The sequence below is a fragment of the Sceloporus undulatus genome, chromosome 3 (genome assembly GCF_019175285.1).
Source record: "Sceloporus undulatus isolate JIND9_A2432 ecotype Alabama chromosome 3, SceUnd_v1.1, whole genome shotgun sequence".
Taxonomy (NCBI): domain Eukaryota; kingdom Metazoa; phylum Chordata; class Lepidosauria; order Squamata; family Phrynosomatidae; genus Sceloporus; species Sceloporus undulatus.
In genome coordinates this window covers 200,671,568-200,688,263 of record NC_056524.1, presented here as the reverse complement: position 1 = coordinate 200,688,263, position 16,696 = coordinate 200,671,568, and the positions used below count along the sequence as shown (strand labels likewise).

At 39.6% G+C, this 16,696-nt stretch overlaps 1 protein-coding gene across 1 annotated transcript in view; it reads left to right on the top strand.

Annotated features, from left to right (window-relative positions):
* The window catches only part of FHIP2A (FHF complex subunit HOOK interacting protein 2A), a 47,763-nt gene that overhangs the window by 23,965 nt on the left and 7,102 nt on the right, over window positions 1-16,696 (top strand). The window contains 9 exon segments of the mRNA XM_042457622.1: window positions 422-618; window positions 879-993; window positions 1,086-1,124; window positions 1,126-1,163; window positions 1,276-1,468; window positions 3,738-3,907; window positions 6,667-6,810; window positions 9,518-9,608; window positions 14,417-14,560. Coding sequence (XP_042313556.1) covers window positions 422-618; window positions 879-993; window positions 1,086-1,124; window positions 1,126-1,163; window positions 1,276-1,468; window positions 3,738-3,907; window positions 6,667-6,810; window positions 9,518-9,608; window positions 14,417-14,560 — 1,131 coding nt within the window.

Below are 16,696 nucleotides of genomic sequence, written 5' to 3'. Positions count from 1 at the left end.
ACATTTAGAGAAAGGGACATTTTGACTGTGCTACCTTGTTTATGAACTTCCCTCTCCAGTAACATTCATGTAGCACTTCTATAATGTGACCATTTATTTTTCAATGTTTTTTATTACTGAGATACTGCTATTATTATTATTATTATTATTATTACTTTAGTATTGCTTTTGCTTGCATAATTTCATTTTTTTAAATGAATTTTTGTAAACTACTCTGGGAATTTCACATTAAGAATTTCTCATGGGGTATCTAATAAATAATAAATTTATTGCATTTCCTTCTTTATAACCATGCATAGGATTGGTCTGAAAATCTCTCACAAACTGCATTATGTCTTTGGATGCAGAAATTACAGCAATAGAAATGATGTGTTACTTTATTCTGATGTATTTTACTTTTACTTTCTCTCTTGTGTGGCAGGATGGACGAGTAGCTGTGAAAGCTTGTGAAGGTCTCATGCTTTTAGTGAGTTTACCTGAACCAGCTGCTGCCAAATGTTTAACTGAAAATACATGCTTATGTGAAGTGCTGACAGACAGGTTGGCCTCTCTCTACAAAGCTCTCCCTCAGTCGATGGATCCATTAGATATTGAAACAGTAGAAGGAGTTAACTGGGGGTAAGACTTGCTTCTTTGAGTTACAAGTTTGCATTGTGGGTGTCATGTGAGGCATTTCTAAATTGCACTGATTGGGATTGTATCTCACCTTACTGTAGAGATGGGTTGTGCTAGAGGTGGCTCTGGAAGAGTGAAAACATTACGTTGTCAATAAAATATGAGTATTACAAATGTTTAGTTAGAAATGTTACTTTCAACTGTACTATGATAACAAATACCAAGTGCAAATGCTTTCCTCTCTCATTGTTATTGCACTTCAGCTTGGATTCCTATAGCCACAAAGAAGATGCATCTGCATTTCCTGGCAAAAGAGCCCTGATTTCATTTCTGTCCTGGTTTGATTACTGTGATCAACTGATTAAGGAAGCACATAAGGTTTGAAATGCCTGTTTTAATCATTACCTAAATATTGTTGAAACTACATTTTCTAAATTTATAAGGCAACCTTTCGGTACTCTGCATTTCAGACAACTGCTTTTGCCATGGCAAACTCAGTTCGAGAACATTTTTTTTGTTGGTGTAATGGAACCCCAGCTAATGCAAACGTGAGTAAATTTTTATATTGTAAAATTATGTTGGAATATCCACCCCCACCCCCACCCATTTTTAAAGGAGAAATCTATGTCATTTGTTTAAAAATAATTATCTTTAAACCAGTTCAGAAATTGGAATTCTAACATCAACTGCCCTGTTGCATCGTATCATTCGTCAAGTCACTTCGGATGCCTTAATGCATGAAATGGTATGCTTTATCCTTGGAGAACAGAGAGAGCCAGAAAAACAGACAGACATCAACAGGCACCCATTGCGACATCGCTTAATTGAGCACTGTGATCACATTTCAGATGAGGTAAGTTATAATATAGCATGTATGTAGTGGTACTGCCAACTTCACTGCCATTTCACTAGTAAAGAACTGCCTTTACAGTTAAGCTTGCCAGAATTTTGTAGATTCTTTGGCATTTTCTCTCTTTGTTCCATCCTTTATATCCTTTGTTACATGCTCCTAAGTTTTACCTTCAAGTTATCTACAGGTCATATCAAGGTGCTGGTTATTACATGTAAAGCCCTATATGGCTCAGGTCCACACTATTGGGCAGACTGTATCTCCTTGTATGAACTGGCCCGGACTCTGAGATCCTCTGGAAAGGCCCTTCTTTCTGTCCCAACGCCATCACAAGTATGGTTGGTGGGGATGCAAGAGAGGGCCTTCTCGGTGGCTGCCTCTAGACTCTGGAACTCCCTGCCCAGGGAGATCAGAATGGCTCCCTCCTTGATGGCCTTCTGCTGGCAGGTTAAGACTTACCTGTTCACACAGGTTTTTAACGAATTGTTACAAGAACAGGCTGGGATGTTGTACCATTTCAAACCATTTTGATACAGTTTCTTTTATATAGTTGTCTCCTTTTAAAATGTCTTTTATTCTTTTAATAACTATCTGTTTTAATATTGTAATCATTTAATTCCTTTGTAATGTACTTTTTTATGTTTTTAATTATACTGTTTTTTAATGTCATGAAGCCGCTCTGAGTCTCAGTTCTGGGAAAAGAGCAGGATACAAACAACAACAACAATAACAACAATAATTGTTAATACTGTATATACTCATGTATAAGTCTAGAAATTTTAGTCAAAAAATTAACCCCAAAACCCTAGGTCAGCGTATCCATGGGTCAATGTAAATACTATACTTTAACTCATTTAAAAAAGGGAACCATCACCTGGTGAAAGGCAAGAGTGTAATCTGTCCTGGAAGCACTGACCTCCCTCTACTCTCTCTTACATCCAGCCTTTAGTGTGAAACAAAACAGTTATGCCTTCCATAATTTTGTAGGTTCTTTGGCATTGTTTTCCTTTGCTTTATCATTTAGATCCTTTGTTGCATGTCCCTAAGTTTTACCATCGACTTATCCGAGGGTCATATCAAAATCCATAATTTTACCCCCAAAACCTGCCCTCGACTTATACATGAGGTCAACTTATAGACGAATATATACAATAGTTTAGCTGTTGCTTCTCTGGCATGTCATCCATTGTTCCTGGTCTCCAAAGAGTTAGAATGAGAACATTTAAGCACTGCAAAAAGTTTTAAACTGTTATTCTTGAAAATATTAGCTAAACTTTATTGTTTTCAGTGATGTTTGCATGAAGATACAGAGTACTGTGTTACCACATTTTATTTATAATTATCACTTCTACTTGTTCTGTCACACCTCTGTCATTATTGAGACATTTCCCTAATCTTTAGATCAGGGCCAGGGAATTTATAGCCCACCAAGTGTATGAAATTATTATCAGGTAACAGCTCGTGTCATCCTTGCTGAGAACTATGTAGAGGATAATTTACCAATATTAGAAATTTCTTATCCAATTCTGCTGCTTCTGCTGCTTCTATAAAACTGAACTTTTATTTATGAATGTAGTGACCATTTACTTTGACAGTTACTTTGACAGAGCCTTGATAGACCGGCATCAAAGACCGGCATTGGGGAGGAGTGGGGCCATGGCATCCGCATGGTGCATGACCTGACTCTGCCCCCATGCCCATGTGACACTGTGCACTTCACCACATGGCAGGCGGCATCACAGCACTCCAGATGACACAGCCCCAAAGGAGCACCGAAAAACCACAGCGCCAGCAGCTGTGGTGCCTTCTATGGTGCAAAAAGGCCAGATCGGGGTGCAGCATGTTGTTGCCGCAGCCCCAATCCAGCACTGAAAGGGGCGGCTGCAGGCTGCCCCTTAGGGGCAGTCTGTTCAGCCCCTGAGAGACAAAGGAAAAGCAGAGCAGATGTTTAATTAAGTAAAGCAAAATTTTTAAAACAAAACAATAATTAACAGGATTAATTGTGTATGTGTATTTCTTTTGAGGTGTGTGTGAGAGAGAGAAACATACACATATGTATGTATGCATCCATGTAGCATTCTTTTGTATTTTGCTCTCTCTGCAATTAGGACTTTATAACACCAAGAAGATATGTGTGAAAAAGCATAAAAGAACGAAAAGGTTTTTCAGTGGGTTCAGGGCTGTAAAGATACACATTGGATTTGTGCTACAAAGGGACCTTATTTCAGCATCTTCTAATGTGTTTTTTTTGTTGTTGTTTTTAATACTACAGATCAGCATAATGACACTCAGAATGTTTGAGCACCTTTTGCAGAAACCCGATGAACACATTCTTTATAATTTGGTTCTTAGAAATTTAGAGGAGAGGAACTATACAGAGTATAAACCACCCTGCCAAGAAGACAAGGACGTGGTAGAGAATGGCCAGATAGCAGGAGCAGTGTATGTTTCATTTCTCTCTTTCCCTTTGTGTCACTGAAATGTTCTTGAATATCTTGAATTTCTTTTACTTGCCTTAATTCTAAACAAAGATTGGTTTTCAGGAGGAATTTTTATTTTAATATGTTGAAATACGGGTGAATCTATGGGTTGAAAGGAATGACTTACTGCTGCCCTTTTGAACACCAGATCGGGGGTGCAGCAACCACACGCTGTGGCCCTGATCTGGCATTTTTCCAAGCCAAAAAGAAGCTGCAAAATGGAAAAGGGGTGCCCTTGCTGCCATGGCGGGACTTTCAGTGCCACTTTTAGCATGCAGTGTGTGAACGCCCTGCCAAAGGAGCGCTGTAATGCCACCCGCCATGTGGTTAGGAGGGCAGCATGATACTGGCTTGGGGGTGGCATCGGGGCATGCATCGTCCAAACGTCATGCCCCCATGCCGCCCCCAAGGTGCTTACTGCTAGGTTGTACAGCCCCATATCTACAGTCATGATTTTAAGCTGTTTTCAAAGAAATAGCAATGGTGCTGTACAGACTGGCACAGAGCGCCAGCCTGCACACATACTAGGGTTGCCTTGGGGCATCCTTTCCAAATGCCCTGCAACCCTAGTACATTGCCGTGGCGTAATGGTGGCGCCCTTTCTACATGGGCACCACCATTACGACGTCACGGCCACGCCGCCTCCAAATGGGGCGACGCAGATGTGACGTCTTGGCGCCCTTTCAGCGGCGCCAGAAGAAACTCCGTTTTGGAGCTCCTTTGGCCGTGCGTATTGCTGGCGCGGCATTTAAACGGCTGCGCCAGCGATACAAAGAGAAAGGGCCCAAGCGGCCCCTTTCTCCCTTTCCCCGCCACTGTCGGGGTGTCCTTGGGGCTTGAAGCCCCAAGGACACCCCTTTCCAGGCCGCAGGGAAGCAGCCTTTTGTCGCTTCCCCGCGGCCTGGAAAAGTGGCGGATTGGGGCCTCAGGGCTGCCGCTGTGGCAGCTTTTCCCCGATCCGTTTGGGAAAGGGGTGGTCTGTATCCTGCCAATGTTAGTCTGTCACAGCATAAAAAGGAAAGGGGGAGAAGGAATCTATTTTAGCATGAAGTTTTATAGATATCAGTCTACATCTTCAGAAGCCCTGATAGAGTGATATTAAAGTTATAGGTTTCAAGCATAAGTAAATATTTGTAGCAACCAGATAGCATGTAATAGGATACAGACAGATGCAAATTGTGACACAAATCAGGTCTTTCAGGTGGCTTGTAGTAGTAGATTTCTGCCTATGAAACCTCGTCTTAAAATATATCAGTTAATTTTATGTATAGGATCTGCAAGGATCCTGTTTTCCTCTTTCCCTTTTTATTTTAGGTTATGTGCTGGTTCATACTCCACAATCACAATGTATAAATAAATTGCTGGGCTATTTAGCAAAAAGTACAGCACTTTTGTTCAAAACAATCAGTAATGTGATACAATGTTTTGAGGTGATTATATCCCTTATTTTTTAATGTTTTCATTGATAAAGAATGTATATATCCTCTTCTATGTATCTTAGGCTGCAATACGCTTAAAAAGAATCAAACCTAATTGAACAAAGTAGAATATACGTCTGAATACACATTTCTAGAATTGTGTAAGTTTAACACTAGTAGCTGTATGTCTCTGTGCTTGTGTTTGCTTTAGTGATCTAACTGAATGAATGACCAGACTCATGTTTATTTTCCTGGGTTCAACCTAGGGCTATGGGAAGCTGCTTTATATGAAGTTGAACCATTATTTTACCTAGTTTAATATTCTCCATAGGAACAGATGACGATTATCAATGTTATTTATATCTTGCTTTTTCCCCAATCCTTGTACAGTAAGTCAGGATTGGGGAACTGTTTTTCTCTCAAAAACTGGACTGACCCTCTCCAAACCAATGCTCTCGCTAGCCCCCTTCCTCATTTTCTTTTTCTGTGTGTAGAGAAAGACAAAAGATTCCAGGGGCTGGAATAGATGGGCAAAATAAAGTGGTTTCCAACTGCTTTGAAGGTGGGGCATTTAGATAATGCACACCTCCAAAGGGGGTGGAAACTGAACCAAAGCTGCACTCCAGCACTAAAAACCAGAGCAAACAGAACTCGAAATAATTTGGCTTAGCACAGAAGATGCGCATCTTCACAGCAGCATATAAACACCCTGATGTAAATGCTCGGCTGCGGCAAAGGAAAGAAATCCAGTGGATTTAATGACAACGTACACAAACCAGACAGTCCAATGGGAGCATGGGGAAAAGGGGGCCTCTATGATGGTGCTTTGCCAATGTATCACTTGCACACTGATGCTCTGATGCCCTGTACGGGCAGAACATTGCACATGCAACTGTATGATCATTCAAAGGGACAGCCATCCAATGGTATGGCATCTGGGTGAATGTGGGAGGTATTTGGGGGTCGCCAGCACAGTATTCATGTGACAGTGCACATGTATGAAGGGGAGGCAACAAAAATAATTACCCAGTGGCACAGCTTAATGCACATGGTTTGTGGTTGGGACGTGCACATTCAGACCATCTTGGGAATGGGCCGTGCAGGCAGCAGAGGTGCAACCTGCTTTGGAAAAAAGCAAGGTTGAGCTGCTTTTTCTTGCCTGTCTGTTCCAGGCCCATGATTCTTTCTGCACAGACAACCCCATTGCATACATCACACTATCCAATCAGGTTGTAGGAGATGCATAAAGGAAATGTCAGTGTTATCTCTAGTCATTTGTTCTTATTTTGTTACAAATTCACAGAGATCTGGAAGAAGATCCCTTATTTACTGATCTTTCTCCCAATACCATGTTGTCAAACCAAGAGTGGCTTAGTGCTTCACCATCTGCCAGTCCAGATCATTCAAAAAATGATGGGAAGACTGAAGTTCATAAAATTGTAAATAGGTAAGTTGAACTGAATAATTAAGTTACTTTCCAAATAATGGCAATCTAATGAAACTTTTTTTCTTCATATAGGTTGTGCTGTGATTGCAGCCCTAATTAGTAAGCAAAATTGTGAAGCTACAAGAATAACTTTATCCATTCATATTTGCAGATTTGACGCTAACTTTTCTCCCCGAAGAAGATGGGAACCACTGTTTTGTAATATGGGGTGGACCATTGCCACTTGTAACGGGGAGGGAAAGAGGAAGTGTGTCAGGGGACAAGAGAAGTGAGTTCAAATTAACAGGTTACATGTAATATATCTCTCACAAAATCTTGATACAAGCTAAATTCTACCCAGTATCTTTGACTTACTCCTTTAAGCTTGGTTTCATACATTCAACATCTTGAATTTAACTAGGAAGAAATGCAGCCATTGCATTGTAAAATGTATTACTACTATGGAAAAATGGTTGTTTTATGTGCCCTCAGTTGTGCATCAGAAACTATAAAACAGAAGACTTGAAGAGAAATGTTTACAGGAAGGGGAATGCCACTAGGTGGTGATGCTTTTCTGAGAGTGGTTAATGGAAGAGATTAATTCAAATTTCTTCTGGGTGTTGTACATATAATTTTGTTTGTTGTAAAAAAACCAAAATGGATTTGTTGCAAGATTTATTGAACTCCCATATTTTATGCAAAGCAAAAACAAGCAAACATTCCAAGCAAAGATGTGAATAGCTACTCTTTGACATACATTTTCTCTCCTGTCAAGTAAATTAAGTTCTGTTCATTCAGGTACCATATTCATTAGTGTGGGTAAATATCAGAATGTTAAGCATTATTATGCTGACCTTTTCAGATAGAAAACATAAATTAGGGACAAACACAGCATTCTAGATACCTCTGTAATTAACTCATATAATCTAGAGTAAACAAAAAGAGAAGCAAGTAAAGAAAAAAGCAAACAAAATTTTCCACATTGGATGCATACACTTCACACATGTCTTTACAGTTTTGTTGTCTTAGGAGTAAAATGAAGAACATTGAGAATGGAGAGATCCAGAGAGAGAGAGAGAGAGAGAGTTAAATGAATGAAAGATAATGTTATGAATGCTTAGAGGTTTTTAATTATCTAAGGTTTTTGGACAGAAAAAGTATCCACACAATAACTTGTAGTAAAAATTAAAAAATTAAAAAAGACACTATTAACTGAATTTAAGTATAATATATATAATAAAACAACAGAATAAAACAAGTAGCATAAAACACTATGATTAGGGGAGAGAAACAAATGTTTCAGGCCCCACCAAATGCTTGGTGAAATAGCAAGACTTTGAAAAAATCCAGTTTGAGAGCGCTTTAACTGCCCTGGCTCAGTGCTAGGGAATGCTGGGAATTGTAGTTTATTGTGGCACCAGAGCTCTCTCACAGAGAAGGCTAAATGTCTAACAAAACTACAGCACTGAGCCAGTGCACTTAAAGCAGTGTCAAACTGGATTATTTCTGCATTGTGTTTTGGATCCTTGATAGCTTGCTGAAGATGTGAAAGAAAATAGCTAACTGAACTCTGTGGATTGTGAGGCATAGAGCATGTTCCTTAACAATAAAAATACAGTTGAGAGTCAGAGTTAAACAATAGAGACATTTCAGATATCCTGACCCTATAGTATTCTGTCCACTGAACAAATGCAGTTTCCATGTTTTAAAAACTAAGTAATGTTGGCTAGGTATATACCTTAAAGGCTGGAAACCTGAAAATGAAAGCTGAAAATCTTAGGATTCTTTTTCTTTTGTCATTCAGCCATCAAAATGTTTATAATGATTATATATCCCAAACTACCATAGTCTGTTCTTTAGCAAATATGGGGCAGCAACAGAGATGTTACAGTAAGTCGATGACTTATCTGCAAAATGAGTTTTCAACACAGAACCACCTGCGGTTGATCACACATACAGGATGTTTAATAATTTTTTTCTGAGTATTGATTAGCTTCCTACTGGCATAAAGTAATTCCAATATCTATGTTTAAAAAACCCTAATAGCATTTCCAAATAATACAGATTGCTGTTGAAAAGATCATCTGTAGCAGAAGTAACTTTTTTTTTGTAGTTAGTAAGCTGAACATTTCTTGCTCTAATACTGTTTTCTTTCTATATATATAATGTTAATTGTTGTTCTGTTCCTACAAGCAATTTCTAACTTAGGCCGATCCTAAGGTGAACCTACCACAGGGTTTTCTCAATAAGATTTGTTCAGATGGGGTATGCCAGTTGATCAGGGATTTGATTCCTGGTCAACATACAAATAAGCTGATATACATTTCAGCATGTTGTGTAACTTTTCTGTCCTTAAGTTTGTTGAAATCAAACAAAAAGGTATATCCGGTCCTACATTCGCTCTGGTAGATACACTGATAGAAGTAAAGGTAAAATATATAATAGAAATGCATAGCAAGATGTGAAGTTATGATAAAATAAGAACAGTAAAATGAAAACTTGTGTTACCATGATGTTAACGTACCATCTGAGTCACCCTAGAGTTAGTAAGCAGGCAGTGTTCTCTTACAGTAGCTAGATTGACAGAAATGCCTCAACTGATTTATTTATCTTCATTCCATAGCATTACACATAGTTGCTTATGTCAAGCAAGGGCATAACAGTTTTTGATGTACCCTTTGTTATCATGGGATAGGAACAAAATATATTGACTTGCTTCTCTTTTCAGTTTTCTTTGTCTTGTACCAGATGAAGCCAAATCTTCCTACCATGTGGAGGGCACAGGTTATGATACCTACCTCAGAGATGCCCATCGACAAGTAAGTGACAAAAGGAAAATACTGTTTGGTTTTCGACAACCTTGCCAGAAAAGAGTGGAAGACAAGGCAGTATTATTTTGCAGATTGGTAAAATGTGTGTGTTTAAACCAGGGTTGGGAATCATGCGGCTCTCCAGATGTTGGACTGCACTTCCCAGCAGTCCTAGCAAGCATAGCCTGTGATGAGGAATGCGAGTGTTTGCAGCCCAGTAGTATTTGGAGGGCTGCATAATTCCTGTCCCTAGTTTAAATCAATAGGTTTTGTACTGAAATGGATTACTGTCACTGAAGCCTTTCTGTATAAAGAAACTTTAGTGATCTTTGTATTCTGTCTATGGGACTGTCCACACAGGCCAAAAGGCCCATGTTCTTGTTGGCTTCACATTTTCCTATTTGGATTCAGGCCCAATCCTGTGGTAAATGGGGCGTAGCGTGAGTGGAATATAACCCTGGCAGGTTAGACAGACTTGCATGCCCCTTACCTTAGTCTACCATTGCTGCCATTGAAAAGACCCCTGTCACCATGTCTGATGTGGAAACGGGGTGCTTGACCACGTTGATGGAGCCAGGCATCCCAATTCCATGTCATACGTGGTGATGGGGATCTTTTCAGTAGCAGCAATGGAAGAGTAAGGTGAGGGGTGTGTGGCGGTACCGGGTCCATGGCAAAGGGATAGGCAGATGTGCAAACTCCCACCCGTCCCCACAGTAGCCCAGGAACTGATCTGGGTTCACATCTGGGCCAAGAAAAGAATGGGTTGAGCATTCCTGGCCCATCTGCTTTGCTCCTCTATCAGCCTCTCTCTTTTGTATTTAGTTGGTAAGGTCAGACTACGTTCTTTCAAAGGGATGAAACAGACTGTCCTTTTGCGCCGCCATTTGGACAGCTTCAGAGTGCGGCGTTTTGATGGCACATGCTCGGAAGCTACCTGGAAGCCAGCTTCCAGTTGTCCGGCTGCCCACATATAGGCTGGCTTCCAGGCATCTTGGGGACATGGCGGTTACATGCAGCAGATTGGGGCCATGGCGTGCAGATGCCACGGCCCCAATCCAGTTTTGTCAGGGGCAGCTTTAAGCCGCCCCTTTGGGACGGTCTTTTTCGCTCCATAGTCTTTCATTCAACAAAAACAATTTTATTTATTTAAAAATGCCAGTTCCATCCTTTAGTTCATTGGTTAGTGTGAAAATCCTTCATATATTATTTAAAACAAAACAAGCAATCAAGTATTTCCCATGTTTTATTAGCCAGTGTAATGTTCTAAATGTGTGTTTTCTATAGGCAACAATGGAAGGTAAGAAGTCATTTAACTGAGTAAAAAAATAATTTAGACTAATTCTACCTGAGTCCTAATGTATTGCTTCCGAAACTATAAATTAATTTTGCATGTCCAGTTTTTTTTTTTAAAAGAAGCATTCTGGTAATTTATTTTTAAGACCATTATGACCAAGTGAATCCTAAAAATTGATTACCCAGTGAAGAGTTTCTGAGAATACAGTATATTATGATGGGTTGTGCTAAGAAGGTATGAGAAATTGGACAGCGGAGTGATGTTCAATTCACAAGGAACAGCTTTGACTGCATTTGCACTGCAGAAATAATGCAGTTTGACATCACTTTAGCTGCTATGGTCACTGCTATGGAATTCTGGGGTTTGTAGGTTTGTGAGATATTTAACCTGCTCTGTCAGAGAACCTTGGCGCCACAACAAACTACAAATTCCAGGATTCCATAGCATGGAGCCATGGCAGTTAAAGCGGTATTAGACTGCATTAATTGTGCAGTGCAGATGCAGCCTATATCACAGATAATATAATTTTGCTATTTACTGTGTTCTAAATGGGCTATGCATAGAGCTGTAATATTTTAATGCCATAAGGATAATCTATGAATGGTCATTCAGTACTGATTCTCTAATCTGCCTTATATTTATCTGCCTTCTCTGACATGGCATGTTCTTTGACAGAGGCAAATCGCTGTGGAAAAGCTATAGCTGTTAACACAGCTATGGTTTTTGAAAATAAGACTGTAGCACAAGTAATGTGCAGCCCCAGGCATGCAGTTTCGAAGTGGATAATACTGTTGGGGAAAGGAAAATGTAATGTTCCTTTTCTGAAACCCCAAATGCATTTCCCTTTCACGGTGTGCAGGTCTCCTTGATCTGAGGACAAACTGAACTTGATTGCATCCTTGTACATATCGTCAGAGTGCTTTGAGTGTATGTAATGGAATGAAAGATGGGCAAGGGAAGTGAATACCAACTACATAGATATGCAGAGTGATAATTTTCAGGATGTTGTGCTCCCAAAAACAAATCCAATATGTAACCGGTCAAGTAGAAAATACTTCTTCTTTGCTCTCTGTTTCACATTTTTGTTTCTCAACAGATTTTCTAAAGGTGATAAAAGAGGGAGCCCCCATAAGGGTAGCCAAAAAAGCTATGAAGTATTTACATAGTGTTTCATACCTGAATGCAAAAAAGAGTATTCAACTTTCCTACCAGTGTTTCCACTGAATGAAGCTATTTTTCAACAAAAAAGTCTCCAAAAGAAGTGAAAGGCCAATACGCTTTAAAGAATATCTGTTTGGTGCAGCCAGAACAGAACACACGGTTTTCATAGGTGTAGGCAAAAGCAAGACATAATAAAACCAAACAACTTGTGTATGTAATCAGCAGTTTCAGTGAATTGATTCAGACATTGTGGTGGGATACACACCGCCATATAGTACGTATTGTATACGTACTAGGGTTAGGAAGGGCGGTGCTTCCGCACCCCCCTAACCCTAGTACATATACAGTACGTACAAGATGGCGGCGCCCCTTCCACATGGGCGCCGCCATCTTTACGTACTGGACGCATAGCGTCCAGACGTGTCATGGCGCCTATGACATCGCGAATGCGCCTGCGGCGCCTTGCGACGTCATAGAGGCGCCGCAGAAAGAAGCTCCGAAATGGAGCTTCTTTTTTGCTCCGCACGGGAGTCGCACAGTTTGGCTGCTGCGGCTCCCGCGCGAAGCAAATGGCGCCGGCGGGGGAGCGCCACAAAGCGGCGGTTTGTATCCCGCCAATGTCAAACAATAATTAGCTTACACTTTACAGTTGTAAACCGCTTAGACACTGCTTAGGCAGTATGAAGTGGTATATAAATGAAGTTTGTAGTTTTGGTGGTCCATGAAACCTCCTCTTACAGAAACCTCCCATCCTGGTTTGTAGCAAACTACAATTTGCCATTTTCTCTGAACTGGCAAACCAAAGTTTGTGCTTGCCCTGAAACATAGGATCACATTATTCCTTGTTTATTATTTTTAAACAATTGGATTCTCTTTTTCTTGTAAGGGAGGCAACCAGCAGTGGGCTAGCTCTTCCTGCTCTGTAGGAAAATCTGGGACCATATGACTGAAAGCTTTGTACAAGATTTGAAATGGGTAGACTTCTCCACTCTTCCTTGCCTTTTGCCCAGCACAGAGTTCTCTAACTTTAGCTCTTCTGTTCTTTCCAGGACTTTAGTGGAATATGGTTGATGCAAAGTGGGTGTGGTGGATGTGGATTGGACTGCAGAGAGGAGTGTAGAGCATGTGAACTTGAGGCTCAATAAATACTGACTCACATAGCCATTGCATCTTTATGTCTTTCATCTCCACATACGAAATCTTTGTGGAGATGTGCACATCTTGCCAGATCTTTAGGAGCTACAGGATATGTTTAGTTGGAACATATTCTTTGCCACAGTTTAGGTTACAGAGGCAGTATTCGCTGGAGTATTCAAGTTGAATCAAGGAGACCTAGATTTGAATCATCATTCAGCATTCTCTGTTTACCTTCAGTTCAGTTAACTCTCTCAAACAAATTTTTCCCATGTAAGAATAAAGTGAAAATTGAGGGTTGGATGAGTGTGCTATGTATTCTCCTCCAACCCCTTAAGAGAAAGAAAGAGCTAGAATTCGTTTTAAAGAAGTACAGTGGACCCTTGGTGTATGCTGAGGTTTGGTTCCAGGACCTCCCATGGATACAAAAATCTGTGGATCCTCAATTCCCCTTTAATACAATGGCATAATAAAATGGTGTCCCTTATGTAAGATGGTAAAATCAAGGTTTGCTTTTTGGAATTTATATATTTTCAAGTCAATGATGGTTGAATCCGTGGATACAGAAACTGTGAATACAGAGAGCTGAATGAGAGTCTGTAACTGGAATCAGGAGAGAAAAGCCATTGCACCACCAAGTTTCAGCACAGCATTACATCTGGCATTCTACAGGATCTGAGAACAGCAGGTGATACTGTTTCATGGACCTAGTAGAGTTTCCCATCCTCGCTTGAGAAAACAACGTGTATGCCTGCACAGGATTTCCTTTCCCAAGCAACTTCAAAAACAGTTTTCACATAACAAATAGTTTCCTTTGTTCACATAAATATTATCCTTCTTTAACTGTGAATTGATGCATACAAAATCTGACACCAGTGTTAGGATCATTTCATCTTAGGGGAGATAACGTCCCTAGCACGCTGTAAATTTTCAAGTAGAGAAGTGTTGTGAGGTAACTGTCATTCAGGCCACATCCAGTGAAGCTAGAATTGATGTAAATGTGAATAGTATTGTTTTAGTGTGAAAAATGTTTCTGAGTAAAACGGTACATAAACTACAAACTGTTTATAAGATTTTGAAGATAGATTCCCTGCTCCCTCCCAAACAGGTAATTCTACCAGTATTTATTTTATTGATTGTCTGTTAAAATAGGAGCTATTCCATCCTTCCTAAACAAGTTTATTAAATCAGTTGTTTTTGTTTGTTTGTTTGTTGTTTCCTCTAGTTTCGAGATTATTGTGCCATATGCTTACGATGGGAATGGCCAGGCTCTCCTAAACCCTTGGAAAAGTGCAATTTAGAATCTGCTTTCTTTGAAGGATATTTTCTGAAAGTTCTCTTTGATAGAATGGGAAGAATTCTTGATCAGGTAGGTCTGCACTTCTTTATGCTTTCTCTTCTGGCATGATTGGCTTTCCAATGATACCATTCTCTCCATAGTCAGAATAGCAGATGTGCTAACCAGCCACTTAGGGAAAAGGAATGTTTTTTATATACCTGGAGGATATTGTAAGTATGAATAAACACATTAACAAGAGCTTTCCTGCTTCCTCAAATGAGAAGGCATAAGGCTACCATATCATTGAAATGAAGGCAGAGACTACGTACAAATGCATAGCGCAGTTGAAGATTGAAAGGAAGTGAGCAGTAGGTCTCTTAATTCTCCTCAACCTATCCTATTGTGATGGAGGGAAATTGGAATTGTGGAATGGGCAAATCCCCATCCAGCTTCATAATCATTACATGGCAAATTTACATATTTGTTATACACAATAGTCTGTCCATATTTGTATTGTTTTTCCTATACTTGTGTTAATGTGATGGTCACTGATCCATATTTTCTCACAGCTGTGTCTAAAATAAATGTTGTAGTGCCAAGTGTAAAAAAGATACAGAGGCCACAGATGCTCCCAAGTCTCATCCTATACAGTACTGAAGCCAGAAGAAGATGACCAGGAGGGATAGACTGAGGGAGATATTTAGCACCACCAAACTCTGTATGAGTACAAGCACGTCACTTTTTATCATGCACATTCTTTGTACACAAAAGATTTGTAATGGTGAAACCCCCCCCCCAGAGCTAAGTCATTTGCAGCTTCTTTAAAACGATCAGCCAGAAAGCAACCAAAGTTCAGAAACAGTTCCCATACTTCATATGCAGAAAATTTCAAGTCTGGTCTCTGATTACCACAGCCTGTGATGGGAAAGACCCCTATATAGACTCAGAAAACCACAGACTATATATTGGGCTAGCTGATAAAATAGTTTGTCTTGGTATGAGGTGCTTGGCTCTACTCTGTTACATGTAGTCTGACTCACACATTTTAATCAGAGTATTCTTGTGTTATAAAAAAAAGTGTACCTGAAGCTTTTTACTGTCCAAGTCTCTTCATGTGTTTCTAAATATTTTACAGAAAAATGTAACATAGGTCTCTGTTTAAAAAAAACCCTACATTCTGCATATGCCTAATTTGAAATGAATATTGGATTTGAGATTTAAACCTGAATCTCAGCAGCTTTAGGAATACTAATCTTCATACATATGGAAATCTGATCCCAGTGATATAGCCCAAATCATCAAAAGAAATATAAGCAAAGAGGAAAAAAAACCAACCCCGCTTACCTAAAGACTGTCAGTGGAACAGCTATTTAGTAGTTTTTGCCCAAAAAAATAAAAGCCTATGGGTTATTGCAGCCCAGTGTCAGTTTGATATAGTACCTGTCAAAATGACAAAAAATCTGGATCAGTCAAGCATGCTGCAGTTCTCTCTCTTGTGTCAAGGGCAATACTTGATGCACAGAGAATTAAAATATGCAGCAAGATAGGAAAATCACTAAAGCTCTGCCCTACCCCTACCCCCATCTGTTAACTCTGAGCCAAAATTATTTATCTCCCTTAGGAGATACATTGCTTAAAAATGGTAATACAAGCCAAAAAAGGAAAACTGTTGGTCCAGTCCATTCAGATTAACATGACAAATTTGATACTCTTGTTAGTTTAAAGAAAATGTCACATAATGACTTTGGTGCAATCATAAAACCCTTAATTTTAATACAGATTTTTAGTAATGCTGTCACTGGACTCCTCATTTTTTTTCAAGATTTGCCACCTTCTTCTTTTATCTTACATAGTGAAGCTTAGGAATTGTATACATAAAATCTCTGTGATGTCATGGGTTTGTATTTGAAAATGTTAGATTTATTGATTTTATATTATAAGGTAAAGTGCTTGTTGGGATTTGGGGAAGAGAATGGAATGTTGAAGGGATTGCTGATCGGTGAAGTGGTTGAAGAGATTTGCATAATTAATGAGAGCTGGGAGTTTAGTTTGAGCAGTGAGTTCATTTAGCTTAGGGTTTGAGAAGAGAGCTGTTTTGCAAAAGGTTTGAGTGACATGAGGGTTGGAGTGAGAGAAGGAAGTTTGAATTGAGTGGCTGGTGAGTGTCTGAGCTTGAGATGAGTGTGAAAGAGATGCGTTTAACTTCTGCAAATAAAGATTTGTTTT